Here is a 27,444-nt window from a genome sequence, read left to right on the forward strand (position 1 = left end):
TACAATTCTCAGGTCACACCTCATTATTGAGGGAAGTCTGGGCAGGAACTCAACGCAGAAAACTGGAAGGCAGGAGCTGAAGCAGAGGCCGTGGAGGAATGCTGCTTACAAGCTTGCTTCCCATGGCTTGCTTAACCTGCTTTCTCATACCATCCAGGATCACCAGCCTAGGGGTGGTACCGCCCACAGTGGGCCGAACCCTTCTACAGCAATCATTAATCAAGAAAACATTCCACAGACTTGCTTACAGGCCAATGTGATGGGGGCATTGTCTCAGTTAAGATTCTCTCTCCCCAGGTATGTCTAGGTTTGTGTCAAGTTGACAAAACCAACCAGTACAGCGACAAGACTTTACACCAAGTGCCAGGCAGAGTCCATGTGGGTTAGGTGTAGTGAGGAATAGTGGAAAAGAGCACTGAGGATGCAACGTGGGTAGAAAGGGCAGGGAGTTAGGTAGAAAGCACCAAGAACATAGTTGTGGAAGGCCAGGCAGAGCAGGGGGACCAGTGTGGTTTTAAATGTCAAGTACACGTTAGCATAATATCACCCACCTTCGCTATTTTGCAGTGTGCAGTGCAGTCAGTGTGCAGTGCAGTCAGTGTGCAGTGCAGTGGCATTCTGCGTATTCCACAACTGTGTCATGGTTACTGTCCTTCTATAGAACTGCTCCATCTTGCAAAATAAAAACTCTGCACTGACCCACTTTCCATCACATGTAAGTGGAGCAATTATATGTGTGTGTGTGTGGAGTAAGGGGGAATTATACACACACACACACACACACACACACACACATACATATATATATATATATATATATATATATAATATATATAATTTGTTTATTTTATACATCTTTAAAGTTCACCTATCTACCTTGAGTTGGTTTTTTTTTTTTCTCTCCTCTTTCTCTCTAATGACCAGGTCTCGTGTAGCCTAGACAGCCTTCCAACTTATTACGTAGCCTAGGGTGGCCTTGAACTCTTGATTCTCTGCCTCTGCCTTTCAGTGCTGGAGTTGCAGGTGTCTAATCCTTCAAGGCTGAACAATGTCTCATTGCAGCAGATGCCATATATTGTTTACTTACCTGTCTGCTGACAGTCAGTTGAGGTATTTCCACTTTGGGGCTTTTATGAATAATGATACGACGAGCATGGGTGTACAAGTTGCTCTTCAGGACTTTCTAAATTTTTCTTTTGAAAATATAGCCAGAAATAGGATTGCTGGAAAGTCTATTTTTACTCTTTACAGGTATCACTGTACCATTTTCCACTCTCACCAACGGTGCAAGACTTTCTAATTTCTCCATGTCCCCCACAACACTTCTTTCTCTCCCTCCTCCCCCACCTCCTCTTCTCCTCCCCAGATCCCCCTCTCCCCTCTACAGGGACCTGAACCCAGGGTCACAGACTAGGTAATTACTCTACCATTGGGTCATTTTTCCCTTTTAAATTATGTGTCTGTGTGTGCGTGCATTCCTGTTGAGTATTTGTGCCCCGGGAGGCTAGAAGGCATTGGATTCCCCTGGAGCTGGAATTAGAGAAGAGCTGAGCCAACTGCTGCAGGTGCTAGGAACCGACTCAGCTCTACTGTGGGAGCAGTACTTGCTCTAGACTACACCACTGAGCCATCTCTCTAGCCCCACTCCCCTCCTTTCGGTAGCCGTCCTAACAGTATAAGGTATTCTCTCACAGTGGTTTTGAATTTTATTTTCTAATAATGAGAACCCTTAGCAATTTTCACGTCACTGGCCACTATTTACACATGCCTTTTGAATACATGTTCATTCAAGTCCTTTGCCCAATTTAGATTATTTTTTTCATTTCTTTTGGAGACAGCGTCTCACTATGTAGCCCACGCTGGTTTCAAACTCAATCCTCTTGATCAGACTCCTGAGAGCTTAGATCACAGGATGTACCATCCTGTCGGGTGCCTTTTGCTTCTTTTCCAGTCAGGTGATTTTATTGTTGAAAGGGGTTTGTGTTTGTTTTTTTTTTCTTCTTCTTTTTTTTTTTACATAGGGAAATTCTAGCTTCTAAACCCTTTTCGAATACATGATTTGTAAATATTTTCTTCTATTCCATGGTATAAACCACTTGAGGCATACCAGTGGCCAGGCCCCTCCCTTGAAAACCTCCAACTGCCTGTTTACAGCCACAGAACACTCTAACTGCCCAATGGCTGGACCCAGACCAACACCCCCATCACCACCCTACAGAGTAAAAAGCCCAATCTCTGAACTTGAAATCCCACCAATTCCCACCCTGGAAAGTGTCACCCTAAAAAGCTCCATCCCTTTCCCCAAAAAACTACAGAAACTCTGCCTTCTGTTCAGGTCTCTGCTGTTTCTCACCTGAGAGGAAGCAGCCACCCTTCTGGTTTTTTCCCTCCCAATAAATCTCTTGTGTGAGGTTTGTTGTGCGGTGTGCCTCTGTGGTTTTCCTTGGCTCCCAACTGCCAGGATACCTTTCCATCTGAGCTGTACTGCTTACATGTGAGTCACCTTTTACATTGCTAACTCAAGCCTGCACTGTTGTGTTGTACCCTCAAATGTGCAGATTTTAATTGTGATATGACCCAAACTGTCTCATTTTTCTTTTGTTGTATGCTTTTGGCCACATTCATAAAATCATTGCCAAGCCTAATGTCATATAATTTTCCCTTACTTTTTATTCTAGTCATTTTTATAGTTTTGGGTTTCAATTTACATTTTAATCTCCCTTAATATTTGCCTCTGCTATGTAAGAAAGTCTCAACTCCCGTGTTTTGCATGCAGATATCCGGTCTTCCCAACACGACACTGAAAAGACTCTCATTCCTTATTGAATGCGTTCTGGTCCCCTTGTCAAAAATTGTGTGACTCTATGTGTGCAGTCTTATTTCCAGACTTCACAAAGGCTAGTGTTTGAGTTTATTTGGGGGTCAGGTGACAACTGAGAGGTCAAGGTGCACACTGGTGTGAGCACCTCAGGTGAGTGGCCCATGGAGTGACGCTCTTGTGTAGTCCTTCACCTACTGAGAGGGATCTCTTCAGATCTCTTCCAAGTAGCTCAGATTCCACCTGTGACGGTCTACATGGATGCTGAGGATGCTGAGTGGGGCTGATGTTGTGCAAGCAGAGCCTTTCCATGCAGCAGGAGGTGATTCATGGGAAGCCATGCGAGGCACTACTGGAAGGACCTTGGGTGCCAGACAGTAGGTGTTCTAGAAACGATGTTGTTAGGCTTTGGCTGGGTAGCACACAATGACGTTTCTTCTTGTGGGGGCCACCAAAAGGGTCTTAAAATAAACATAATAGGGATGGCTTAAATGATGTGCTCAAAAGCTAGTGACCACTGGAGCCAAAACCTTGAGTAGGAGTTGCTAAAGCCACCTGAGCCTATGGGCATCCATTGTGAACTGTCGGCGTCTAAGAACAAGGGTCTACCCATGCTCATTGCAGTATCCTCTGTGTCCAGCACAGTTTCTCACAAACAGATGCTTAATAAATATTTGTTGAGTTGACCATAAAGCAAGGAAACAGAAATGACCTTATCAACTAAGAAAGCCCCTTTTCACTGCTAGAGAGGGATTAATAAAATAATAACTAATAATTCATTATTTTAACAATAATTTTAATTTTCAGACAATTAATATTATAACCAGACTATTAATTATTAATAATATAATAATTATTAACATGATAATTATTAATTATAAACAATCAATGCTTTAATTTTAAATTATTATTAATTTAAAATTACTATTATTACTGTTATTCTAGTGCTTGGAATCAAACCCAGGGCCTCAAGTGTGGGATGCAAGTACTGCATCACTGAACTACATCCTCACATCCTCAGCCCTAATTTATACTGTAAGATTTCATTTCTCTTCTCAAAGTAGACAAAAATCTTAATCAGTATCTGTATTAGTCATGCTTCACTAGAGGCAGAGCCAATATCACACATACTCCCCCCGCCCCCAAAACAGTAGCACACACCATGAAGGGATTCAGGATTCATCAGAGGAGTTGGCTCATGTGATTAGGAAGGCAGAACACTCCCACAGCAAGCAGCATGCAAGGTGGCGCCCCAGGGGAATGGATGATGGAACTTTAGGCCAGGGTTGATGGCCTGAGAATTGAGGAGCTGCAGACACAAGACCCAGAGTCCCAGCCTAGACATTCTGATGGAAGAGTTCTCTCTAGAAGAAGGAGCTGGCCTTTCCTCTGCCTGTTTAATTCTGTCTGGGCCCCCAGCTGATGGAGCCTTCCCACACTGAGGGCCAATCTTCCCTATTCAGTCCACTGAGTCATGCACCAACCTCCTTCAGAAACACCCTCACCCCTACACTGAGAGACAAGGATTTGCCAGCTATCTAAATATTCCTTAGTCTAGTCGAGTAAAAACCTAGAATTAACCATCACACCATTCTCTGTAAAAACACTCATGTAAGCCATTATATGACCAGTCATTAAGAACTGGTCACCTCCTGGATCGTGTGTTTAGTCCTTATCAGAGTGCGCAGGCAAGCATCGTCTTCGCTTACAGCTTCGTTGACATTGCGGTCTGGAGATACTATGTGTCTTGCTTAAGGTCACACACAGCGGCAGTGAAGCCAGGATTTCTACCTACCGGGGCCACGCTTCTTCTGAGGACTTTTTTCTTCTTTCTACCTCAGAGTCGTCACTTTCTCCAGCATTCTTTCCTTTTAGGGAAATCAGCACATTTTCTCCAGTCTCTAATCACGACTCTTACAACAAACCACTACTAATAACCTTGTGTCGGTCTCTAGCCTTCCTCCCAGTTCTACAAGTTTGGCACTAACCAGCATTTAAAATATCATCTAGTGAAACACACACACACACACACACACACACACACACACACACACACACTCACATTCACATACATACACAAATACACACATATGTACATACACACACACACACACACACACTCCACCTACACACATTGTTGTTTTGAGACTGGCAGATCTTGAACTCGTGATCCTCCTGCCCCAGACTGGCCTCATAGCTCAGATAATTTGGGAAGCCCCGTCTAGAGCCGGTCATTTGTACAGAGCTGACCGTCAAGGCAGCGCTGCCTGCTGGAGCCCTCGGCCTGTCACTTGCCTTCTTAGCACAGGTTTTCGAGCAGTGGAGTTCCCAGAATGAGCCCCTGGTTACGACTCTGGAGCCCATTTTGTTTGCAGTTCTGTATTCTAACAGCCTGCAGAATCCTCCCATCTCTAAGACAAAGGGTGACAGCTGAGTGGCCATGGGCTTAGAGGTCAATCAATGCTGAAGAGTATGATGGTGCATCTCCCTGAGCAGACTCCTCAGCAAAAGTAAGAAGGAGGAAGAGGGAGGATGGCCTGGAGGAGAGGGACAGGGGGAGAGGGAGAGGAGGGGGGAGGGGGAGAGAGGAAAGGGGAGGGGTGGGAAAGGCAGCTCGAGAGCATTCTGAACTCCTCAGTGTGTGTGGGTTTGCTGGTACTTGGCATGGGGAGGGAGACTGACAGGCTGTGGCCCTGTGCTCTTCTTCACTCCAAAAGGAGGAGGGACACCTCATCTAACGTGAGACTATGGGACTTGAGTCTCACCCTCTCTTTCTCATGGAACAGTGTGCTCTGTAATTGGCTTCACGTGAGTCCAGTCCTGTGACTGGCTAGCCAGGGGTCCTGATTCTGGGGTTGAGTGTTAGGAAGTATTAGCAATTGTTCCCATGTATCCTAAGTAATTATTAGCAATAGCTCTGATGTTCTAGCCCCGCTTTCTGTTGCTGTGGGAAAACATTGACCAAACCAACTTGGAGGAGAAAAGAGTTTTGGCTTACATTTCTACATCACACTCCATCACTGAGGGAAGTCAGGGCAGGAGTTTAAGTGGGAACCTGGAGGCAGGAACTGAAGCAGAGGCCATGGAGGATGCTGCGGACAACCTTGCTCAGTCTGCTTTCTTATCCAACCCAGGACCACCAGCCCAGGGATGGCTCCACCCACAGTGGTCTTGATCATTCCCCATCAATCATTAATCAAGAAAATGCCCTACAGACACGCCACAGGCCAATCTGATGGTGGCGATTCTGCAGTTGAGGTCTTTCTTTCTCTTGTGTCAAGTTAACAGAAACCAACCAGCACAATCAGAATGTGAGCCTTTGTCTCTTCCCTGAGTCTTAGTAGGTCTCCGTGATGCGAAAAGTAGGCAGGGAACACACATGCTAATTTCCGCTCCTCTCTGAAGACTCACCAGAGGATGGGGACTCCACCAAGTGGTCTTGACTATGGTTATCCTGGGCTATTCACTTACCCTCCATTTACTTCCTTACAGAGGGATAGAAGATTTTGAATCACTTGGCTGTTTTAGTCTCTCTGATTCCTAACCTGATTCCCAGGAAACAGCAACCGGGCTTTTCTCCTTCACTGGGCCTGAGGATTTTCTAGCTTGGCCAACGACTCTTTCCCATACCTCTGAATATATCTGATCCATGTCTTCCTAGATTCAGGAATCGATGACTCATGACTGACATGTCATGGTGGAAAACAAGCCAACCACAAGTCTAAGAACTCTGGGATGGTGAGCATCGGATAAAGGAAAGCCTCTATCCTAAATATCACCAAGATCAAAATGCCTTACTCACCATTTCTGTAGAATCATAAAATCCAGGGAAACAGAAAAAAGCTTATGCCCCTCCATGCTTCCTAACTCTGGCTCAGTTACATCTCTTCCCATCTTTCCCAAGCTCAGGCAGGGGGCATTTAAGAACAAAGTTCAGTTCTGTGAAACTCAGTTAGGAGCTACTCTTGCTACAATCAATCTTCCCTGAGCTCGAATTTCCCTTTGGGTTACCGGAGTAACATTTGGCTAATCTGTGACCATGCCTTCTGCCCCCACCTCCCCACCCCCCCCCCCCCCCCTGGCATGGGCCACTTGCTTCTGCTGGTAGTTGTAGTGACCTCCTTATCACTCTGCTAATAGGGCATGTTTTTTCACCTGGACTTGGCCTACGCCGTGAGCTTTGCCTTTGGCTGAACCTCCCTGGATATGGTACTGATTTGCCGTATACTATATACTGTAGATTAAATCCTTAAGAAAGATAATGCCCACAATCGATGGAGTTGAGCCCTCTGATTTGCTGCTCAGTTTTCTACTTCCATCCCACCCATCACTCCACTTTTACATCCCAGACATCTAATGTGAAAAAGCCTAAGTGTTAATCTGTGACCATGGGCTTCAGTTGGGAAAGTTACCAACACAACAACTGTTAATACAACTCAAGTAGGCTGAACCAACCTTCCTTCCAATCTTCCTTCCTTCCTTCCGATCTTCCTTCCTTCCTTCCTTCCTTCTGATCTTCCTTCCTTCCGATCTTCCTTCCTTCCCTCCTTCCTTCCTTCCTTCCGATCTTTCTTCCTTCCTTCCTTTCTTCCTTCCTTCTTTCCTTCCTTCCTTTTTTCCTTTCCCTCTAATTATTTTTACTCCTTTTAGATTATTTTATTTCATGTGAGCGTTTCGCTTGCATTTTTGTCTGTGCACCACATGTGCACAAGGGGTCAGAAGAGGGGGTCAGATCACCTGAAACTGGAGTTACTGATGTTTGTGAACCACCACATGGGTGCTGGGAATCAAACCTGGGTCCTCTGCAAGGACAAGTGTTCTTAACCATTAAGGGCCACCCCTGCCCCGAGTACTTTCTCTTCCCAGGTAAACACAATTACAGAATATCGTATGACTGGAATAAAACTCAATATAAATGGGCCACAGCGAAGGAAGTACAGATGGTTTTAAAAACTTATATGAAGTAAGAAAATGTTCAGCCACATAATCAACCAGGTTTCATGACCTCAAGGACTTGGACCATGAGGCCACCCCAGTCATAGATCTTTGGTGTTCCAATTCCCACCCCATCCCACGGGCAAGAGCTGGAGCATAGGTGACCCCTGCCTATGTTGGGCAGAAGACTGCAAAGAGGCTCTGCTTTGTTCTTGGGACGGTCCTTGTGTGTATGACCAGCTTCTCACACCCTGGCAGACAAACACCTCTACCAAATGTGTGCTAAGGAGCTGAAGCCAGGGCAGGAGGAGCAGCACAGACACAGAGCACATGCCGAGCTGCTGAAATCCACAGCCCAAGTATATGCCAATAATAAGTTCAGTTACTCTGTGTCAATTAGAAATACAAATGCATACTTTTTAAAAGTCAAAACTAAATGGCTATACACCTAAACTTGGAAGAACAGAGGGTGGGGAAACTAAACAAAAACCCCACAAGACAATGAGGGAAGGCTAGCTTGTTTACCCAGGGGGATGCACAGAACCTAATTCTCACTTGGGCACAGGGCTGCTGGGCGCCGGCTCCTGGCACCAGGGGTGGCAAACAGGTCCCCACTAAACCACTGGAAAGGCAGCAAGGAATGAGCAACAGCTGGAACGGAAAGTCTGTCTCCGTGGTTGGTTCTTCTCCTTCTGAAAGAGAAGATCTGCAGAGCGTTTCCTTGCACTATTTGGCAGGGTGAGCAGCTCCTGGAAGGCGGACCAGAACTGGAGGAAAACAAGCCGGTTCTAATGAAGCTTTGTCTCTTAATTTCTAGAGATCCAGCACTCTATTAGGAAAGATAGCCGCAGACGAGGCCAGCGGGCGATTAAGAACACACCCAAGTGAGGACCAGGAGACACACACCTTTCCGGATTCCTGAATCTTACCTTTCATTTGGACTAAGGAAGAAAACAAAACAAAAAAAAAACAAGCAAAAAAACAAAGAAAAAAACAAACAAACAACCTTTTAGAAATTCAAAGTGGACTGTATGTATTAAAATAAATGAGGACCGTGAGGGAAGAACCAGGAGAAAGGAGGGAAGCAATTATTCTTGGAGGCAGAAATGTTTCTCTTGCCTCAGTGCTGCGTGCTATGCAGGCAATTTCAGCCATTTCCTCTCCGGCAATTTTCAGTACTGAGTTGCCAGTGCTGCCCAGGGATGCTTCGGTCTCGGCTCACCTGCAGGAGCTACACACTTTAAAGAGGGATGGAGAGGGACCATTCTGTCAGGCAGAAAGGGCCTCAGGAGGGAGACACATTACTCCAAGTAGGCAGAAATCAAGAGAAATGAGGCAGCAGATGCATGGGGTTGCTTGTGCTAAGTACAGAACATTAAAAAAAAAAAATTAAAACCCACTAATACAATCAACTCAACAACATCTCATCATTAATCTTAGGAAGTCTCAGTTTAGTAGATTTCCCCAGGGAAAAAGCCTTAAAAGCCTGGAGGGTGGGTGAGTACACCCTCTCACTGGTTTTTTTTAAACAACTGTACTTGATACATAAAGATTAACTGAGGAAAAATTAATTTCTTCTTCTTTTCTTTGCAATGAACAAGGAAGTGTCTCCAAAAGGAACAAAAGGTTGAGAACATTACCAAAAAAAAAAAAAAAAAAAAAAAACAAAAAACAATTTTTTTTTTCAAGACAGGGTTCCCGGTATAGCCCTGGCTATCCTGGAACTTGCTCTGTAGATCAGGTTGGCTTCTATCTATCTGTCTCTGCCTCCCGAGTGCTGGGATTAAAGGCATGTGCCACCACCGCCCGGCAGCAAGGAATTTTTATAAGTATGACACAATTCACATTTTTCCTGGTGCCAGTCACATCAGCTCACATAGAAGAAATGAGATTGGGGCTTGTTAAGGGGCATCAAAAGCTCATTTTCGCCAGGTGGTGGTGGCGCATGCCTTTAATCCCAACACTTGAGAGGCAGAGCCAGGCGGATCTCTGTGAGTTCGAGGCCAGCCTGGTCTACAGAGCTAGTCCAGGAAAGGCACAAAGCTACACTGAGAAACCCTGTCTCGAAAAACCAAAAAAAAAAAAAAAAAAAAAGCTTGTTTTTTTGTGCCATCTGAGAGCAAAGCGTTGTCGTCACCTCCCCCTCCCCTCCCCTCCCCTCTCTGCTAGAGGAAATCAAAGTTAAGACACAGAGCACTGAGATACCAAGTTCACAGACAAGGCGACTGCTTCCGGAATGGATTCCCCACCTCTTTATACAATGCTCACGTGCCTCTAACTCAGTGAATCTCAACCTTCCCTACGCTGCAGCCCTTTAATACAGGTCCTCACGTTGTGCTGACCCCCAACCACACAACCATTGTTTTTGTGGCTACTTCATAACTGTCATTTTGCTACTGTTACGAATCCTAAAGAACTGTTTCCGATGGTCTTAGGCGATCGCTGTGAGAAAGGTCGTTGAGAACCGCTGGCCTGGTTAAGAGGTTGTGAAGCCGCAGGAAACAGGGAATCAAAGGCTGTTGTTTGAAGCTCTTGGCCAAGTCGTGGCTCCCGACGCCTGCCTCTGACAGCTCCAGAGGCAGCTGAGGGTCGGCGGTCTTTGCCCATCTGGAGGTTTTAACGTGTTCCATCCATCGCATGCCAATCTGCTTTGCCAGACTCCGCGTCACTGTGCTCGCCCTCGGACGTGGTGTGCGGGGGGGGGGGGGGGGGGGGGGGGGGGGCTGTGCTCTGTGGCCCCCCACACCCATCTTCCTTTGCAGGTGCACTTACGCCTTTTTCCGGCTGATGCTATTTTTCTTGCCCTCTGCAGGCTCTCACCTGCAGAGCTATTATTACTTGCTTGTTGCTGCATGTTGCTGATTCATACTCATAGGAAAAGTAATCTTGTCTCCAACACCTCTTCCCTGTCATTTAAGGCATATGTTAATGAAAGGCAGATTTTTGGCATCTACTTTCCTCTTTAGCTCTGAGGCCACACTATAGATTCATTAAAAATGAAGATGCAAGTGTTATTTCACTTCTATTTATATCTGTAACCATACCAAAGCCAGCTTGCAGGATACCTTTGTGCCTTTCAAATCCCAGACCATATCCTAAGAAAGGATCCACATTTCGTGTTTGAATTGGCATTAATGTGGCATTCATGTACATACAATGTTTTAAATAAAGATGTTTCACACATGTTTTATTACTGGCACCTCCTGATTTCACAGATTTTAGGTTACAGTACAGCTGAATCCCTCTGAAGATGTTTTAAGGGCTTTCCCCTTCCTTGAAGCATGGACTATTTTATTTTATTTTTGTTCCTTTTAACTTAAAACTGAGGCGTATGCAAGTGCTCTGTCAGGAGGGCTGCCAAGTGCAGGGCCGAGGCGAGCCTGTGGGGTGGGGTGGGGTGGGGGCAGGGTGGAGGGGGGGGGGGGGGGGGGTAGGAGCAGAGCGGAGCAGACTCAGAGAGCTGAAGAGAACCGACTGAGGAGGCCCCTTTTGCTTTGTTATTCCTCACGGGTCGTTTCCCTTCCTTCTTTCCTTTCCATTTTATAACTGCGGACAAGTGCGACCCACTTATTTCACAGAATGACTGGATCTCCAAAGAGCAGGAACCTGGGGGGTCCTCTGAGCCAAACTCCCACCAGCTCTGCAGCGGATTCAGAAGCCCTCTCCCCAGCATCTTTCCCACCAACCAGGAGGTTTTTGGAGTCAGGCCATTCCAGGTCTACATTCTGACTCTGCCTCTCAACACGTCTCACAGCCTGGGCAAATCAGTCACCTAGCATTTCAGAGTCCCAGTCTCATCTGCTAAATGGCCCTGACAACAGCTACTTCCCAGGCTCCAAATAACTCCCTACTGTACACACACAATCGGCACTCGGAGCTGAATGGAGAGAAGCGAAGTGGTTCAAGGGGACCCGGAACCCATGCTTTTCTAGGAGACACTTTTCCACAGCATTGTACTGTCTTTCTCTTACCATGTCTCAAAAACCACCGAAAAGGTGTCCGTTGAATGCTGCGCACGCAACCTTGTAGACTGTACACGATGTTATTAATAACAATACCTCACACATTCAGTGCTCTGGAATTTACAGTATGCTTTCACAAGGGGGGAAGTACCCCCGCCCCCTCCCGCCCCGCCAACGTGTAGTCTCCTGATGACTAACAGGCAGGCGGGCAGGAGGAGGAGAGGCTTTGAAAGAGGTCTATTAGCGATGCAAATGTGAAGTCATCTGCCCTTGTGAGGAGCATAATAAACATCAGAATCAATTAGCTAACGAAGCTGATCTATTCAGATCCCCGTGAGCTGGAAAACCATAGACGTGGAGGGAAGCAGTTCTGGGAGAGAACGAAACCATCGGGATGGCTCAGATGACTGTGGGTTTTGTCCCCAGGAAAGCAGTTATTTGCATATGGGTGAATTTTCACATGGCAACTGGAGTGCAGCAATGATTTACAAGCACTTCAAGGTAGGAATAGGGATGTGTGCACAGTTTGGAACCCAAACAAGTGGTTAGCAGAAGTCAATGGCAACTGAGGATTTCGATGGGGAGGGACACTTACAACAGAAACCCTAACTTGACTTCCTCTCCACCTTCCCAAACAGATCCTCATGGGAGAGTGTTCCCAGGGGGACAGTGTTCCAAAGAGACGTTCAGAATTGGAGAAAATAGAGCGTGCTCTTTTAATCTATTTCATTGTTCCTCTTGTGTAAGAAGACGAAGGAATATACCTTTTTCTGTTAGAGAGAACATGGACTCTCTGAAATACGGCTCTCTCAGAAATAGATTTTTAAATATCAGCCTCTGCTAACCACAGCCCTAGCTTTATGAATGTGAGGGGAATTAGAATTCCACGCAGTTATCAGCTATTTTAAGCTAATACCCAAACAGATACATTTGTGACATCTCATGATTTTTCGTTATCTACAGGCAAAATTCCCAACAGCCCCTTCCCTTGGCTTTCTCTGCTTATATCTGCATTTCTGTCTGGCACAAACCTGAAGAAGGGAGCTCATGCAGGTAGGCTGAGTGGAGAAAGGACTGATGAGAACACAGAAGACGCTTGGTGGGGGTGGCGCTTCTGTGGGGATGTTCAAAGATGAGGAGGTCTATGCTGGAGAGAGCCCAAGAAAGCCCAGTTTGTGCCTCAGAGTCCAAATTTGGTTGATGTATTTTTGAAGCTTTTAAAGGTTAACTCACATGCTGTAATACATTATAGAAAGATATGAAGCTGAATTTTACTGTGCCAGTCAAGAGGCTGGCTTGAATCTGCTATTTAGAACTGAGGGAGACAGTACAATTTACATGTGTGAGAATGTGCGAATAATTTTACCTTCTGTTGTTTTTAAAACCACCTTGGGCCATGGTTTTTAAATGGAGACATGAGAAGATCTGTTGGGGTTCCCATAGCAACATTAACTTATCTAAACTGCCCCATTGTACATAATACTTTCATGACTGTTTTGGCTTTTTAATGTAGACTTTAATTATGAAATACAAGTGAGTTAAGAGTCTTGGGTAAATTCTGACTTTTCCATTTCAACAGAAACCTTGATAGCTGTACTTCTGAGAACTTGCCACCAAAGGCAAATGTATTCCAAAATCAGCCTGTGGTTTTCCTCACCACTGATCATTGACCTCACCCATTTTACATGCCATAGACATGTCTTCAACAAATCTCTCTGAACATGCTTGTAAAACACCATGGCTGGAAGGAACCAACTTGGATGGCTCCCGTCTGGAGACTGGACATCACATCCTCACAGTGCTAGTCTGTTCACAAGCTGCCTCGTTCCAGCTCTCAGCACCAGTTCTCATTAGTGTCCTAGACAGACTAATCTCATTCAAACACTGAGAACAGAGAGTCAAAGACAAGCTGAGGCCCAGCTCCTCCGGGAAGCTCGATTCCTCCCCACCCCCCCCCCCCCCCCCAGCTTATCTCTCCTTAGAAGGGTGACCCTGCCACCTGCACTGTGTGGGATGATGATGATGACTGAGCGTTTGTGCTGAAGCTGGTTCCTTCAGGCACTTTGCCTGACTCCACGTGTTCTGGGGATACCATCAATTAAGCTCTTCTGCCACAGTCTGCTATGAGGTCAACCTGTTATCAAACTTGGGGTTACAATTTGTACCCCAAGTCAGGTCTGGCCATCTCTCCTCGATAAGTCAATTAAAAGAGCCAAACTTACTGGGTGTGGTGGTGCATGCCTTTAATCTTATCTCTAGGGAGGCAGAGGCAGGTAGATCTCTGTGAGTTTGAGGCCAGCCTGGTCTATAGAGGGAGGGCTATAGAGTATGACCCTGTCTCAAAACAAAACAAAACAAAACGAAACAATCAGGAGGAAAAAAAAGCCAAACTAAGGAGGAAACCAGAAAAAGATTTACTCGATGTGGTCACAGCAGAAGAGGGGCAGAGACACTAGGAAACCCCATGTTGGTCTAATTCTTCCAGAATGAGATTGAAGTTTAAATACAGAACCTAGTACAGGCACATCTAAGCAGTCTCATCAAGGTGTGAGCCTGCCCACTCCTGACACATCCTTGTCTGGACTTCAGTCTTGTCCTGTAGGGTGCTGTGATGAGTTGTTAGAACTGTGTGGAATCTCCTTCTGGCAGATACGTTCCCCCCCCCCACCCCCCATGGCTGATGCCTGCTGTGGAATGGTCTTTCTGTATGCTGTGAATGTGTTGCTACCATAGGTTAATAAATCAGTTGCTTTGGCCTATGGCAAGACAGCTTAGAGGTAGGTGGAAAATCCAAGCAGAGACACAGAGTTGGAGGAGAAGCTGAGTGCTGCCGGGGGAGCAAGATGTAATGGAACACTGGTAAAGCCACGAAGCCATGTGGCAAAACACAAATTAACAGAAATGGGTTGAATTAAGTTGTGATAGCTAGGTAGCAATAAGCCTGAGGCTATAGACCAAACAGTTTGTAATTAAAATAAGCCTCTGTGTGTTTACTTGGGACCAAGCGGCTGCAGGATACAGGAAAACTTCTGGCTACAGATGCCCTTTCCTTCAGCCCAGCATGAGATTCCTGGGGTGAATCCTACTTCTTTGGGGTCCACTGCTTCAATGGTCTGATGGTCAGATTGAGAGACACAAGTGCATCTTTGGAATATCTTCATTTCTGTCAGGTTACAAACCCACAATCCCAAATGGACTCATTACATTCTTCTAGGAAACAAATTTCTAAGGGATTTCAAAAGTCTCACACCTGGAAATCTGAGCACCCTGGAGGCCAGGGCAGCAGGATCATGGCCTGTGTTGAGGCTAGCCCGGGCTACGAGTCAGATGGTTTCAAACAAGCAAACAAATAAGCAAAGAAAAACTTTTGGACCTGGACTTTTTTCCAGACCACTGCTTTCAGAACTGTGCATCTCCTCTGGGTAAGTTCCTCATCTGCTCATTGTCTGGATCTGAGTTTACGGAGACCAGCCCTTGGGTGGCGCTACTTTGATAGCACGTCCTCAGCACTCTATTTAAACTTTTATCTCACTTCAGAGCCCCAAAGACTGGACTTGGAGAGGTTCCCTGGATCCTTCTGTCCCTCTTCCCAATGTGTCCACATTGAATAAGTCTCCTTCTTCTGCTTTCTACTTTACCTTTATTCTTTTAATTGGCTTCTTGAAGATGGGTGACCAGATCTGAGTTGTGTTACAAGCTGTGGCTCCAAAGTTTGATAACACATAATGGAAACATTCAGTAAACACTGCATAATGAGGGACTTGTTTAAGGAACTCTGTTTTTACAAAGGACAAACAGCAAGCCAACATACTTTCTTTCTGAAGCAAGGGAACAAATACATTTCTAATTGTTAGAAGAATTTTCTTGAACGTATGCCTTAGTTTCTGTGATAAAATACCCTGACCGTGGGCTTAGAGAGATGGCTCAGGGTTTAAGATCACTGGCTGCTCTTCCAGAAGATTCCCAATGGCCATATTGACAGCTGTCATGTAGTAGTTTCCTTCCAGATTGAAACATCCATATCTCAGAGTTAAGACATAAAATAGACAACTCAAGATACCTTCAGAAAGTCCCTAAAACTCAGTAGATTCACTAGGCACCTCCCTCCCAAAAGTAAATAGTAAAGAGGAGCCAAGGTGCAAAGAAGCAGAGAGCAGTGGAGCTGCCTGGAAGAGACTTGGGACAAGTGAGGCACTCTCCAATCTGAGCAGTCTGCAGACTGTGGGGCATGCTTCAGGCCCAGCTTTGTGAGCTGCCACCATGCTGGTTGGGCTTTGGTGAACAGCTCTTATTGAGTCATTCTTACTTCTGTGAGCAACCTCTCACCACATTCCTGTAAGTGACCACAATAAAACTCACAGGTTCACTAAGTTGGACTTTGCTCAGGCACAGGCTCCTTATCTGGGTGAGTAGACAAGTGTGTGCTGCCTCTGCCTGAAAAAGTCTGTCATACAACAGGCTCACAAACACCTATAACTCTAGGTGCAAAGGAGCCAATGCCTGTAGTGAGTCTTTCTCTGTCCTGCCAGGCAGCTCCCAAATCACAACATGGAGACTTACTATTAACTGTGAAAGCTTAATGTTAGCTTAGGCTTATTCCTAACTAGCTCTATTAAACCAAACAGAGTGACACATCTTCACAGTGTACAAAGATTATTCCACAACATTCCCCCCCCCTTTTTTGTGTAAATAAAAAGGAAAAGGTTTAACTCTAACACAGTAAAACTATATATAATAACAATTATCAGGTAAGAATTACATTCACAAAATTTCATCCATTTGTATTTTGCAATTTTGGAGAAAATACTTTATTATTTATCTTATCTTGGTGAGTTCAAAGTTCTTTACCTAATTAATCTTGTATCACAACTAAGAAAAACTATGACTATCTAGTCTTCAACTCCATCAAAGACCTCAGTATATAATAGTACCTGAGTAAATATGAAGTGTAGAGCAAGCAACTTCCAAAGCTAAAAGAGATGACAGAGACAGTTGGCTGCCTGGACAGTCACCCAAGGTTCCTCTGTAACACTGGGGCATCCATCTGCAGCCCACAGGCCTAGAATATCTGACAGACTTTTCTGTGAAGCAGGACTTTTTGAAAGATGTTCTACCCTGTCTTGGCAAAGTTTGGAAGTCACTTTTCTTTGTGTCCTGCTGGTCCAGTTTGGATAATATACTGTCAGCAGTTGAGACAAGGGCAGTTTCTTGCCCAAATGGCTAACTTTTGCTGTAAAGAAAGCAAAATCCTTATGGAGGTTCTTTGATGCCTATTATCCTTTTTTTTGAAGTAAATTGGTACTGCCAGGAGCAGATGTGTCTCACTGTCATTAAATGCTTTGTTAACAAAGCATTTTAAATGCCATATTTTGTAGGTCTTTGAAGTGTTTGAAGATCACATATTTATCTAAAATATATCTCTGTGTGATCTTGAAAACACACCCAATATGACTCTGTTTGATAGTTATAGATGACTAGCTATTAACCTGTATTTATTATCCTAAATAGTTTCCAAAGACTAAAACTTTACATCACCTTTTAAAATGAGCTGCATAGGTACAATACTTTAAACAAGAATAGAAACATATATACATTATAACAAAAATAACATTAATTTGTATTAATATACATAAATCCACACCAATGGAAAATAGTTGAGTCTAGTAGTTGTTTAAAAGTAGATTCAACAATCCACCCCTTTATCTCATCATTTCTATACTATACCTCCCTTTTTTCCTTCAGAAAGATATTCTTGAATCTAACTTCTTTGTTTAGCTTTTCTCCTGACCAAGACCAATAACAACTTGTAACGAACCCTCCTAGATGAAGACAAACATCTATAACCAATTGAATGACCAAAAGCCATCCACCCCATCTCTTGGCAATGTGGGTGTTGTGTTCTCTAGACTGCTTCCTATTGTCTGGGGGTGCTGAAATCTTTAGGAGACTCTGGGAAAATTGGGTTAATGGTCAAGTCCTGGGAGAGTTAGCTGTATTATGTGTTGTCCAGTCTCTGTGCAATGGGGAAGGGTAGGACTTATCTGAAGTCCTGGCTGGAGTAGTCCATGAGGCTGGACCATCTCAGCCAGCAGCCTTGAAGCTGTTCTGGATGCAGAACTCTGAGCAAACTGCAACAGAGGCATTCTGAGAGGCTGGATCACCTAGGCCACCTGTTTTTATTGGTGTCTGGTTCCCTTGTTCTGAAAACACATAAACTTTCAAAGATAACACACATATCTGCATTAACACAAGAATGGAATGTGCAGTGTGCATAAGTCAGTTAAAGATGACTTTTTGTTTTATGTTTGAGCAAGTAAAAGGTATCTCTCAACTTTCTAAGTCCATTTGGACTGTATAATCAAATTGTAATATAAATCCATGCCATATGAAAGGATGGCATGTAAAAATAAGTCATGAGAACTCTGTAGCCAACAAGATTTATCATGTCTCATCTCATCTCAGAGCTGTTCCCATGTCAAGGGATCAGCTTACACGTCACCTGTCCTGTAGTCCTTTTGGTTTCCTCCCCTATGTCTATAGCCAAGATACTTAGTCAAATCTCATCTCTATTAATCTGGAAGGAATCTACAGCTTTTCATTTCCTCTGGAAACAAAAGCGTAATATCTCCTCCAATGCAACACATTGTTTGATTTTCATTTTGAAGTTATTCTTAAAATATATAGGTTGGTTTAATTTAGCAGTTTCCAAGTCCAATGTCTCTCTGCAGCTAGTTTGTTTATCAGCAATCAGGAAACAATTGAAAGACAACACTAACATACAGGATTCAGACTCCCTGTGTATTTCCCATCTCTATGTGGCTAGTCTTTATTTTTTTTTTTATTACTTTACTCTTTAAAGACTTTATTATACTTATTTACTTATTTTTTTTTAAAGATTTATTTATTTGTGTATTTATTTATTTATTATGTATATAGCATGTATGACTGCAGGCCAGAAGAGGGCACCAGATCTCATTACAGATGGTTGTGAGCCACCATGTGGTTGCTGGGAATTGAACTCAGGACTTCTGGAAGAGCAGTTGGTGCCCTTAACCTCTAAGCCATCTCTTCCAGCCCTAGTTACTTATTTTTATGACTGTCTATATCCTTTTTCTTTTCTTTTTTTTCTTAAGCCTATAAACACACTGTAACCTGTTTAGAGTTGTTTTTTTTTGTTTTTGTTTTTTTTTCAGTCTGAACCTGCTTTACTGAGTATCTGTAACCTTTTCTGTCTGCATGAGCAAAATTTTAAACCACTGTGCAGCTTACCTCATGGCTCACTGGCAGCTCAAGCATGCTGGCAAGTGCTGGGATAACGTGTCTCTGTACCATGGCCAGCATGAGAGACACAAGACTAGAACACTGCTTTGGCTCCATTCTTGTGTGTTTAGAACCTTTTTAAAAAAGCTTTTCCAGGTCTTGTGTGGATATATGTGATACCACGTTGGATGCCATTTGTAGTAAGTCTTTCTCTGCCCTGTCAGCCAGCTCCCAAATCATAACACAGAGACATATTATTAATTATAAAAGCTTGGCCTTAGCTTAGGCTTGTTCCTAACTAGTTCTATAACTTAAATTAACCCATACCTTTTAATCTACATTCTTCTGTGTGTCTCAGTCACCTTTACTCTGTGCTCCCCATCCTGCTTCCTCTCCTTCTGGCTGGTGACTCCTCCCTTTTTCTTCCCAGCCTCCTGTGTGCCTGAAAATCCTGTGTAGCTATTGGCCATTCAGATTTTTATTAAACTAATCAGAATGACACATCTTCACAGTGTACAGAAAATTATTCCACCATAGACATCCGCTGTAGGCAGAGATACTGATGGCCTCTGCAGGCACTAGGCATGCACATGGTATACTGACAAACATTCAGGCAAAACCCATGCATATAAAATTAAAGAAAATTCCTACAAAAGCAACTTAGGGGAGAACGGTTTATTTTAGCTCACAAATCCAGATTGCAGTCCACCAGGTTACAGTAGGGAGGTCAGGCACGTGAAGCATCTGGTCACACCCACAGTCAAGAGCAGAGAAGAAAGAACACAGGTATGCCGGGGCTCAGCTTATTTTGTCCACTCTTACTCAGTTCAGGATCCAAACCCAGGGAATGGTACTGTCCACAGGGGGCAGGTCTTCCCACACCAATTAACACAGTTAAGACAAACTCACAGGCAACTGACCCTCTGGAGACTCTTCCCAGGAGAGTCCAGACTGGGTCATGATGGCCATGAAAACTAACCACCACAGCACGACTGTCTCAGCGATGACCTGCACATCTCAGAACAGCCGGAGAGTGAGTTAACAAGGCCACACTTCCTCATCTTTGGAGAGGAAGAGAAACTAAAATTGTATTTCAGACATTAGTATGGGGAGAGAATAAAAAAGGGGGCTGGAGAAAATGTAATAAAATGAAACAAAAACAATAAACCTTTATCCTGTGCTTGTAAGTTCTTCTAAAAACAAGGCACCCTGCACCTCTGCTACTGATTAACAATGGAGGGCGGTTTGACTGTTTGGGAATGCTTCACCACATCCAATAATGAAGATAATCTCTTCCACTTCTAAAATGTGGACAGGTTGCATTCTCAAAACTATATGCCTTATATCAGTAATTTAATTCAAAGTCATAAAATTCAAGGGAACATGGTTAGACAAAACAAAACCAAACAAACAAATACTTCAAGTTCTGAAGACACAGAGGGTGGCACAGTCTTTCAAGTCACTCCATGTGCTTAAACTGTCCAAAGAGCTCAGAGGACAGAGCAGCAGGGCCACCGATGCTCTTCTCTGACAGCAGCCTTTGAACAACATCTCACCCTGGTTTCATACCTTAACGTGACACGTAGCTCAGTCACAGAAAGGAGTGTAAATGCTCATTTCAGCCCCTTTGAGTCCAGTGCAATGGTTTCTGGAATTTTCCTTGAACCCACACTCGGTGCATCACCACCTGTTTTTTCCTGTTCACTTGCAAGCGATGATCAACCAGATTTTGCTTCTCATGTAATCCAGCCTCGCAGAACATACGGTGGACTTCCCCTTTGAGACAAAGGTGGCAGTCAAAGACACAGCACGTGGAGGGGAGAGGGGAGGAAGGACCAATGGGGCGCCCTGCAGGATTGTTCATCTGGGTTTCGTTTACACCAAGAAACACTACACAGTGAAGTGAAGGAAACCAAGTGGGGCAATCTTATCTCCCCAGTTTGCAAGTGTGAACAGGCTGACAGGACAGGGCCAGCAGGACCAGGGTAGACTACCGTGACGAGCTATGGCTAGACTTTCAACAGTTTGAAATGGGCCTCCTTCACGGGCCTCTGTTTTACAACCCAAGATTACCTGTTATAAAAGGCTCTATTAAGTTGGGGAAGCCCTTGGACACAGGATTCACTTGGTGCTGTCAGAAGCACTGTTTAAGACAAGAAATTGACTAGTGAGAACTAATTTTCATTAGACTTATAAAAATAAAATTCTTTCCCGTGGCTGTGGCATACTATCATTTTTTTTTCATATCCAGGCTAACAATATCTCCAAAATTACACCCTGAACCTTTACTCTAATATAAGAGTGAAACAAATAACTCTTTCTTTAAAAGTAATTCTAACTGGAAGACGATGAAAAGGCAAAGGCTGTTTGCATGCTTTTATGTGGAAGTGTTGTGAGCACCGGCCATGAAGACATGCAGTGTCGAATCATCACTGAGGCCTGGTGCTCACAGCGTCTGAGTGTCTCCCTGAAAATAACTACTTGAGGAGAGTTTTCACAGCTCATCATTTACCTCGGGTAATAGATCAGCATACCTTTAGTAAAGAAATAGGCTCTGGTACCATCTCCTCGGACATAAAAATTTTCAGATAAACAACGCCCTAAAAAAGAAAAAAGAAAAACTTGATAGTTCCTTCAAAAACAAGATAAATCAAAATAATTTGACATGAAATATATATCTATATATACATACATATATATATATATATATATATATATATATTTAAAGATTTGTCTATTTATTATGTATACAGAAGAGGGCACCAGATCTCATTACAGATGGTTGTGAGCCACCATGTGGTTGTTGGGAATTGAACTCAGGACCTCTGGAAGAGCAGTTGGTGCTCTTAACCTCTGAGCCATCTCTCCAGCCCGACATGAAATATTTTTATAGTCCAAAAACACATTAAAATAACTTAGAACTCAATATAATATTTCCTTTAAAAATTTTTATCTTTATTTTAAATTATGTATATATGTGTCAGTATATAGGCACATGCACATGTGTGTGGGCAGACACCAGAGAGGGCGTGGGCTGGAGCTACAGGTGGTTGTGAGCTTCCTGGTGTGGGTGCTGCAACCAAACTCCCATCTTCGTTAGAGCACTTAACCACTGAGCCACCCTTTCAGCCCCTATTACCTTTTTTAAAACGAAGCTGAGCATTATCGTATCGTCCATGATCCCGAAATAACAGCATTCCCCCAGGCTTCAGCAACCTGGACAGTCGGTGGACAACAGCTTGCATCCTTGGAAAACAAAGTAAGCCAAAGAAATCATACATGTAACAAAAAACAAAACAGAACAAAACAACAACAAAAACAAAGGGGAAAAAGCATTGTGTATCCAAAGGAACCAAATTCGAAAGCTCAACTGCAAACCACAGATCTGCAATCCCAGAACCCGAGGCAGGAGGATCATGGATTCCAGACCAGCCTCAGCCACGTAGTGAGACCCTGTCTCACACAAACCAAACAGACAACCCACCCACCCGTCCACTTATGTTTCTTCCGTTAAATAACGGTAGGGGACAAAGGTAAAAAGGTGTGTCATTTTCTGCAGAATAAGACATGCCAGAACCACCCCAAATTCACACAGTGAAATGGGTCATCTTTCCTCCACGTTAGTTCTTCTCCTAGCCTGCCTGCCTGCCTTTTGTGTATGTCTAGTACTCACAGTATGCATATACATGTTCACATACGTGTGCAAGCCCAGTTGACTTTGTGCAGGGTCTCTCGTGGAACCCAGGTTCAGCTAGCCTAACTGGCCACCTTGCTCCCTTCTGGACGTCAGGATTATAAACTGCATCCACGCCTGTCTGGATTTTCCCCTGGGTTCTGGGAATCTGAACTGGGGTCCTCAGCTGTGTACAGCAGGCATTTTAGCTGCAGAGTCCCCTCAGCCCCTGACTTCTTCATCTCAGGATGGAGGGTCATTCTTCTTTTCTTTCACTATCCTATCCATGGACTCAATTTTCTTCCTCCTCCTCTTGTTTCCCCTCCTGGTCCTCCCCCTTCCCTCTGCTGTTTCCTGTTTCCCTGGGCAGTTCCTTGGGACAGACAATTACCTCTCCAAGCCCAGAAACAGAATCACTTCCCAATACACTACACATCCTTCTTGTTAATTTCTGTGGATGTTAGCAATGAGTTGTCTGACATCAAACAATGGTCCTGGAAAAATCACCTCATTGCCAAAAGAATTTCATGATTTTAATCTGGAGGGCAAAGTTTTCTTTCTTACAGAGTTCTGAGGATGAATTCTTCCAATGATGTTTCTACTGCTCTGACCAAAGCTTCTCTCCCAACCAAACACGACGGCACCATGGGCTCCATAGCCTGTGTAGGCCTTTGTGTATATGACTTCCTCTCAAAGACAAAGCTCCCTTTTCCTTATTCTTGGCCTCTTTCGACTATAGTCACATCTCAATTCCAGCTCAATACCAGGAGGCTCTGGCTTTACTCTTTTTAATTCCTTATCCTGCTTCTGGAGCAGGCAATCAAATACGACTCTTAGAATAAATCTTGATGTGGAATTTGGGTTCTGTGTTCATGGTCTCTGTTGTGTGGGCCAGAAAGAGGCAGGTCATCTATTGATGGTGAGTGACAGGCACTGGCTGCCCACAGCGCCAACGGAGAGGGCTCATGGAGCCCACAGGGAATGACAGTCAGGGTGCAGAGCAATGGCCACTACCTGCTGTGGGAGGGAGGAGAAATGGCAGCCTACAGGGAAAGTCTTTGTTGTCTCTTTTGGTTTGTTTATTTGATTTTGGCTTGTAAGACAGGATCTTACACTGTAGCCCAAGGTGGTCTGGAACTCATTCTGTAGCCCAGACCGGCCTTGAACTTGGATCAGTCTTCCTGTCTGAGTGCTAGTGTTACATACGTAAGCCACCACACCCAGCTCAGCCTCTGCTTTATCTAAGCCACTTAAAGTTGCTGAGGCTTTCTTATTTTGAAAAGATGAGGTTAGCTCAGGTGATTTATAAATTCCTTTCATTTAAAACAACCTTCATGGCTGCCAAGATGGCTCAGCAGGTAGAAGCACTTGCCACAAAAGCCTGGCAGCTTGAGTCGGATCCTTGGGACCCATGTAAGTATGAAAGAGAGACAACACCCGGCCCCCAACACACACACACTCTCACACATGCATAATTTAAAAAAATCTTTAAAAATTACATTTAGTAGAATAGTGGGGTAGAATCCAGCTCCTGCCAAATTATAAAAAAAAGCAGCCAGGCAAGTGGTGACACATGCCTTTAATCCCAGCACTTGGGAGCCAGGGGCAGGTGAATCTCTAAGTTCAAGGCCAGCCTGGTCAAAGCATCCAGGAAAGCCAGGGCTACACAGAGAAACCCAGTCTCAAAAAACAAAAAACAAACCAAAATAAAAATTCAAAAAAAAAAAAAAAAAAGAGAGATAAAGACAGAGAAACAACAAGACTCTCCAGTCTGCTGACTCCCCACTCAGCTTTTATTTTGTGTGTATCTTGTATTTTCTTTCAATGACCAGGAAGACAGTTAGCTTCCTCCTGTAGCCTCTTAAAATTTATTTCCATTTAAGCTGCTAGCCTCAGACTCAGGATCTAGCTGAATCACTTGCCATTTCCTTGTTTCTGCTGCTAATGAATTACTTTTCTAGAATTTTCTTGGATGCACATTCACAATTATAGTCCTAAATGATCCTAAAGACATTGCTAAACTATTTCTTTTGATCACCTCTCTTCTATTGGCTCACTCACCTTTATTTAGTTAAAATGTCTCAAGGTGGGGTTTCATTGGACTGTCCAGGTTGGTCTCAAACACCCGGGCTCCAGAGACACTGTGTCTTAACCACCCAAGTAGCTGGGACCACAAGTGTGCACCACCACACCCAGATCATTCACCTTATTTTTAGATCATTTCCACATAGACAAAAAAGTTGTACTGACATGAGGCATTTGAATTTATTTTATAATAAACAGAGTGAATATTATAAAGGTAAACATCCTAGGATATCTGTTTCTCCTTCTTACTAATATTTAATTCAAATCACAATAAAATACATGACCAGAACTAATCTCAAATAGTCTTTCTGCAGTCTTATTTAGAATCTATGCATTTCCTATTTTAAGTACCAAACAGGAAATCTTGCTCTTCATTACCTACCTCATCCTTTTAACTATTGATATACAGAAGCAAAGCCCAGAGCTGACATTTTGACTATCCTGCAGTAGTGCCAACAGATGAACATATTATCAGAAAAGAAATACATTGTGGAAATGGAGAAGGGAAAGTGGCTTAGTGGAACCTAATCTATGCATCAGGTATTATATTTATAACTCTTTTTGATTAATCTGGGAATCAAATTTTCCCTCACTAAGTAGTAAAGTGCTCAACTCTGAATGGGAACTAAAAAGCCAGCAAAGGTTCTCGTGTGCAGGACTCACGTTTCTGTGGGAAGGGATTACACTATCAAGCAAAAGGAATCCAGTGCAGACCTGTACCCTCTTGCCGGGGGCTGTGAAATCTCACTAAAGCACAAGTCCCACGGGTGGGCGTGGAGGTGCATGCCTGTAATCTCAGCAGTGGGGAAGCTGAGCCAAGAGGGGCCCTGGGAGTTCGAGGTCAGCCTGGGCTGGAGAGAGTTCAAGGTCAGAATGGGCTATACAGGGAGACTCTTTCTCAAAAAACAACAACAACAACAACAACAAAAAATGAAGACCAGTATCATGTAAGAATAAAAACATAAGTCATCCTTAAGGGGTTAGGGACACTCTGTAGAAGAGCACATGCCCAACATGCACAGGATCCTAAGGCTAATTCCCAGTAACACACACACACACACACACACACACACACACACACACACACACACACATCAATCATGGCTCTCGATCCACCTTAGACCCTACAGGTCCAAGCACTCCCACTCTGTCAAATCAGTATAGCCATGATTCCTCAACAGGCTTCTTTAAAACACAAGCCCCTCACTGGACCTGCGTGAAACCATGCAGACTGCAGCCCACCTCTCCCCAGACACTTTAGATGAGGCTAAATCAAAGATGTTTGTTTCTGATCACCTAGTACAATCTCCCTCCTGGGGGTCTATTAGGCTGTTCTGCATGTGTAATTTCCTTGAAGCGCTGTCACTTTTAATAGGTATGTGTCTTGCCAGAATATACTCACTTCATTCTGACAGTGACAGAAAGCTCGCTAATGAAGCATTTGACCAGTTCCTTTCTTGGAGTTCAGTGAAGAAAGGAGAAACTGCACTTAAAGGTAGCATGTTAAACATAACGGAGCTCACTAGATAATCAAGTCGGGGACTGTCATTTTTGCTTTGATAGCTCTGAAAACCACGGCTGCTGAAGGAGCTTCACACATTAGCTGTGCCCTTTCGTCTTCGTTTACCTGCCAGGGTGGATGGAAGAGAGCACAAAGACGAGAAGAACGGCGTCCAGGACCCCATCCGGAAAAGGGTAGGCCAGGCCGTCATCACACACATCATGAACAAAGGCAGAGCAGCGGGCCTCACTGTAGGACGCATGTGACTGTCATGGTGAAGGAATACAGGGTGGGAGTTAGCAGACTTGGGGGGGGGTTGTTTTCCTTATATTTTATATCTTTTGGTTTTGTGTTTTTATTCTATTTTATTTTATTTTATTTTATTTTATTTTATTTTTTGAGACAGGGTTTCTCTGTGTAGCTTTGCACCTTTCCTGGAACTCACTCTGTAGCCCAGGCTGGCCTTGAACTCACAGAGATCCACCTGGCTCTGCGTGCTGGGATTAAAGGCGTGCGCCACCACTGTCCGGCTCTTTTTTTTTTTTTTTTTTTTTTTTTTTAAATAAAGGTCATTTAAAAAAATCCTTTCTTGGAACAGTGAGATGGTAGGCCTGGCTGGTAAAGGTGCTTGCTCTGGGGACCCACATGGCAGAAGAAGAGAACCGACCCCCCAGATGGTCCTCTCATCTCCACATGAGCCCCCTGGCATGTCTATTCCCTCCCCACAAAATAAATAAATATAATAAAAATTAACATTTTTCTCCTAAGCGTCTTTCCTCTGTGAACTTAAAAAACTTCATTTCTAGTTCAGTACTCTGTTACTGTACTTCAAGCTGTCCTAAAAAAAAAAAAAAAATCCAAAAACAAAAAACAAAAAACAAAGACAAAAACAAAGCCAGCGGTGACGCACACCTTTAATCCCAGCACTGGGGAGGCAGAGCCAGGTAGATCTCTGAGTTTGAGGCCAGCCTGGGCTACAGAGTGAGATCCAGGACAGCCAGGGCTACACAGAGAAACCCCGTCTTGAAAAACAAACAACAAACAATAACAACAACAAACCCCCTCCAAAAACAAACAAACAAAACAACCCAACCCACCCCACCCCAACTCAAACCAAACCAAACCAAAACCCAATCAACAAACAAAAAGAAAACAGAAACTAAGCGGGAAGCACTTGGACTTGACAGCAAACACTTCCCACAGTCCCACG

At 44.0% G+C, this 27,444-nt stretch overlaps 1 protein-coding gene and 1 long non-coding RNA gene across 6 annotated transcripts in view; one reads left to right on the forward strand and one right to left on the reverse strand.

Annotated features, from left to right (window-relative positions):
• The first annotated feature begins 11,993 nt into the window (after window positions 1-11,993).
• On the forward strand, window positions 11,994-26,473 carry LOC118582945. Of its 3 annotated transcripts, XR_004944809.1 has the most exons (4): window positions 11,994-12,216; window positions 12,679-12,768; window positions 14,930-15,137; window positions 26,297-26,473. It is a non-coding gene; the product is annotated as an uncharacterized LOC118582945 (long non-coding RNA). The 3 variants fall into 3 exon arrangements; XR_004944807.1 differs by lacking the exon at window positions 14,930-15,137; XR_004944808.1 differs by lacking the exons at window positions 14,930-15,137; window positions 26,297-26,473 and adding an exon at window positions 13,295-13,951.
• Window positions 19,636-27,444, reverse strand: part of Mettl8 (methyltransferase like 8) — a 90,800-nt gene continuing 82,991 nt past the window's right edge. For 2 of the 3 annotated variants that reach the window (XM_036186121.1, XM_036186119.1), the window contains exons 8-11: window positions 26,361-26,500; window positions 22,115-22,221; window positions 21,510-21,575; window positions 19,636-20,751 (exon numbers count right to left, since the gene is read on the reverse strand). In XM_036186121.1, the coding sequence (XP_036042014.1) occupies window positions 20,594-20,751; window positions 21,510-21,575; window positions 22,115-22,221; window positions 26,361-26,500 (471 nt within the window). In that variant the 3' untranslated portion in view covers window positions 19,636-20,593. Of the gene's footprint in view, window positions 20,752-21,048; window positions 21,119-21,509; window positions 21,576-22,114; window positions 22,222-26,360; window positions 26,501-27,444 lie in introns of all 3 variants that reach the window. The other variant, XM_036186120.1, reaches the window with a different exon arrangement.

The sequence above is a fragment of the Onychomys torridus genome, chromosome 4, assembly GCF_903995425.1.
Source record: "Onychomys torridus chromosome 4, mOncTor1.1, whole genome shotgun sequence".
In the NCBI taxonomy this organism is placed as follows: domain Eukaryota; kingdom Metazoa; phylum Chordata; class Mammalia; order Rodentia; family Cricetidae; genus Onychomys; species Onychomys torridus.